Source organism: Nanorana parkeri, unplaced genomic scaffold (genome assembly GCF_000935625.1).
Source record: "Nanorana parkeri isolate BGI_ZX_2015 unplaced genomic scaffold, ASM93562v1 scaffold371, whole genome shotgun sequence".
Lineage (NCBI taxonomy): Eukaryota > Metazoa > Chordata > Amphibia > Anura > Dicroglossidae > Nanorana > Nanorana parkeri.
In genome coordinates, this window is record NW_017306639.1 from 1,146,678 (window position 1) to 1,150,546 (window position 3,869).

The window sequence follows — 3,869 nt, forward strand, 5'->3', positions numbered from 1 at the left end:
GCGGGGGTGCAGGTGTGGGCGGGGGGGGGGGGGGGGGGGTGAGCATTGGAGCCCGGCCAGGGGCCCCGTGCAGCGCTGACATAACCCGCACACCACTGTGACCCCCGTACACCGCGCCGCTCATCCTCTGACGCCCTCTGCCCGTGTTCACGCTGCGTCCCCCTCTTCCTGCGTCTCCAGATGCGGAACGTCTTTTGTGTCATTGTCGCAGCTCACATAAGGACCATTCAGGCTGCCGTGGCACAAGGTCACCTTCTGGCTCCGTGGTGGAGGACCAGGTGGCCGGGGACCTGATGGTAAAATATTAAAGCTGAACTCCGGGCACAAAAACATATTCCTCAATAGCCGCCAAGGATATAAATCCGCTCTGCGTACACCAAATGCCTCCCCAAACCCAGATATTAGCTTGCAAAAGTAGCAGTGACATCATCACCAAGCTGTACATAGCCTGGGCAGAGAGCCAGCAGGGCACACTGCCTCAGTACTGCGCTCAGGAGCCCTCAGCCCTGACGCAAGCAGGGGGCGGGCTCATGGGAGGAGTTATGCAAATATCAGAATATCTTGCTGGGCGGGTGTCAGTCTGGAGGAGAGGGCGTTCCATGGACAGGCCTCTTTTGCATACAGACCATCCTAGGTAACACCCACATGTGGGTCATGGGAGGAGTTATGCAAATATCAGAATATCTTGATGGGCGGGTGTCAGTCTGGTTGAGTGGGCGTTCCATGGACAGGTCTTTTGCATACAGACCATCCTAGGTAACACCCACATGGGGCTCATGGGAGGAGTTATGCAAATATCTGAATATCCTAATGGGGGGGTGTCAGTCTGGAGGAGTGGGCTTTCCATGGACAGGCCTCTTTTGCATACAGACCATCCTAGGTAACACCCCCATGTGGCTCATGGGAGGAGTTATGCAAATATCAGAATATCTTGATGGGCGGGTGTCAGTCTGGTGGAGTGGGCGTTCCATGGACAGGTCTTTTGCATACAGACCATCCTAGGTAACACCCACATGGGGCTCATGGGAGGAGTTATGCAAATATCAGAATATCTTGCTGGGCGGGTGTCAGTCTGGAGGAGTTGGCGTTCCATGGACAGGCCCCTTTTGCATACAGACCATACTAGGTGACACCCACATCGGGCTCATGGGAGGAGTTATGCAAATATCAGAATATCTTGATGGGCGGGTGTCAGTCTGGAGGAGTGGGCGTTCCATGGACAGGCCTCGTTTGCATACAGACCATCCTAGGTAACACCCACATGTGGCTCATGGGAGGAGTTATGCAAATATCAGAATATCTTGATGGGCGCGTGTCAGTCTGGAGGAGTGGGCGTTCCATGGACAGGCCTCTTTTGCATACAGACCATCCTAGGTAACACCCACATGTGGCTCATGGGAGGAGTTATGCAAATATCAGAATATCTTGATGGGCGGGTGTCAGTCTGGAGGAGTGGGCGTTCCATGGACAGGCCTCTTATACATACAGACCATCCTAGGTAACACCCCCATGTGATGCTGAGACTCCATGATTGAAATCCACTGAATGAAAGGGGCGGGGCCAGGGACGATCAGGCTAGGAAGGAAAGGGATAGTTGATGCTGGACGTCCTCCAGCCAGGAAATGAGGCTGTCAGCGGTGTCCCCGGTTGGCGGTGAATTACAGGACCAGGCGTTCTGATTGGACGTAGTGACCTCTGTGCTCGTTATTCCAGAAATCTCATCGCTGACTCTTTTTATTCTTTTGCAGATCATCGAGCAACTGGAATTGTCCTTCCCGCTACGGTGAGTCACTTATCTGCCGCCCCCCCCCCCAAACAAAAAATGAATCCATGCCGCTCTCACATCCAGAAATTGGAGTGTGTATGATAGTGTGCTGTGCGCTGGCTCATAGCTTGGGGCATCAAAGACTCACGGTACCCTCAGGCACCCCTCCCAGGGTGAAATACATCATGAAAGACTCATGGCACTGATACCCCGGGACCCTTACATGAGTATCGGCCGACGGAGGAGGCATGGCCCTAGGGCCCCAGCATTGCCCATCCAGCGGCTTCAAGACAGGCTGGGGCCCCATCACCTCCCTCCTCTTCTGAGGTCGGACCGGCCGGAAGTGACATCACATCACTTCCGGCCAGTCCGGCGGCAGAGTAGGCCAGGTGTACAGGCACCAGGAGCAGGTAAGAGGAGCTGGGAGGGAGATGCACCCCTGACCAGCCCACCTGAGACGCCTTCAGAGCCCGCCATAGAGAGTCTCAGGTGGGCTGTGCAGCATCTATGGTGGGCTCTGCAGGGTCACTCTCAGGTGGGTCCAGCGGGTCACTAATCCCAGAGTCCAGCGGGTCACATCCCAGAGTCCAGCGGGTCACATCCCAGAGTCCAGCGGGTCACATCCCAGAGTCCAGCGGGTCACATCCCAGAGTCCAGCGGGTCACATCCCAGAGTCCAGCGGGTCACATCCCAGAGTCCAGCGGGTCACATCCCAGAGTCCAGCGGGTCACATCCCAGAGTCCAGCGGGTCACATCCCAGAGTCCAGCGGGTCACATCCCAGAGTCCAGCGGGTCACATCCCAGAGTCCAGCGGGTCACATCCCAGAGTCCAGCGGGTCACATCCCAGAGTCCAGCGGGTCACATCCCAGAGTCCAGCGGGTCACATCCCAGAGTCCAGCGGGTCACATCCCAGAGTCCAGCGGGTCACATCCCAGAGTCCAGCGGGTCACATCCCAGAGTCCAGCGGGTCACATCCCAGAGTCCAGCGGGTCACATCCCAGAGTCCAGCGGGTCACATCCCAGAGTCCAGCGGGTCACATCCCAGAGTCCAGCGGGTCACATCCCAGAGTCCAGCGGGTCACATCCCAGAGTCCAGCGGGTCACATCCCAGAGTCCAGCGGGTCACATCCCAGAGTCCAGCGGGTCACATCCCAGAGTCCAGCGGGTCACATCCCAGAGTCCAGCGGGTCACATCCCAGAGTCCAGCGGGTCACATCCCAGAGTCCAGCGGGTCACATCCCAGAGTCCAGCGGGTCACATCCCAGAGTCCAGCGGGTCACATCCCAGAGTCCAGCGGGTCACATCCCAGAGTCCAGCGGGTCACATCCCAGAGTCCAGCGGGTCACATCCCAGAGTCCAGCGGGTCACATCCCAGAGTCCAGCGGGTCACATCCCAGAGTCCAGCGGGTCACATCCCAGAGTCCAGCGGGTCACATCCCAGAGTCCAGCGGGTCACATCCCAGAGTCCAGCGGGTCACATCCCAGAGTCCAGCGGGTCACATCCCAGAGTCCAGCGGGTCACATCCCAGAGTCCAGCGGGTCACATCCCAGAGTCCAGCGGGTCACATCCCAGAGTCCAGCGGGTCACATCCCAGAGTCCAGCGGGTCACATCCCAGAGTCCAGCGGGTCACATCCCAGAGTCCAGCGGGTCACATCCCAGAGTCCAGCGGGTCACATCCCAGAGTCCAGCGGGTCACATCCCAGAGTCCAGCGGGTCACATCCCAGAGTCCAGCGGGTCACATCCCAGAGTCCAGCGGGTCACATCCCAGAGTCCAGCGGGTCACATCCCAGAGTCCAGCGGGTCACATCCCAGAGTCCAGCGGGTCACATCCCAGAGTCCAGCGGGTCACATCCCAGAGTCCAGCGGGTCACATCCCAGAGTCCAGCGGGTCACATCCCAGAGTCCAGCGGGTCACTAAGCCCTGCGTCCAGCTACCCTCAGACACCCCTCAACCCACACAGGTTGAAATACATCATGAAAGACTCATGGCTCCCTCAGGCCCCCCTCCCAGGGGGAAATACATCATGAAAGACTCATGGCTCCCTCAGGCGCCCCTCCCAGGGGGAAATACATCATGAAAGACTCATGGCTCCCTCAGGC

General features: G+C 58.3%; 1 protein-coding gene across 1 annotated transcript in view; it reads left to right on the forward strand.

The window, feature by feature from the left end:
• Positions 1 to 3,869, forward strand: part of LOC108789042 (1-phosphatidylinositol 4,5-bisphosphate phosphodiesterase gamma-1-like) — an 83,161-nt gene that overhangs the window by 30,979 nt on the left and 48,313 nt on the right. Inside the window, exon 7 of the mRNA XM_018558966.1 lies at positions 1,749 to 1,783. Within this exon, the coding sequence (XP_018414468.1) occupies positions 1,749 to 1,783 (35 nt within the window). The remainder of the gene's footprint in view (positions 1 to 1,748; positions 1,784 to 3,869) is intronic.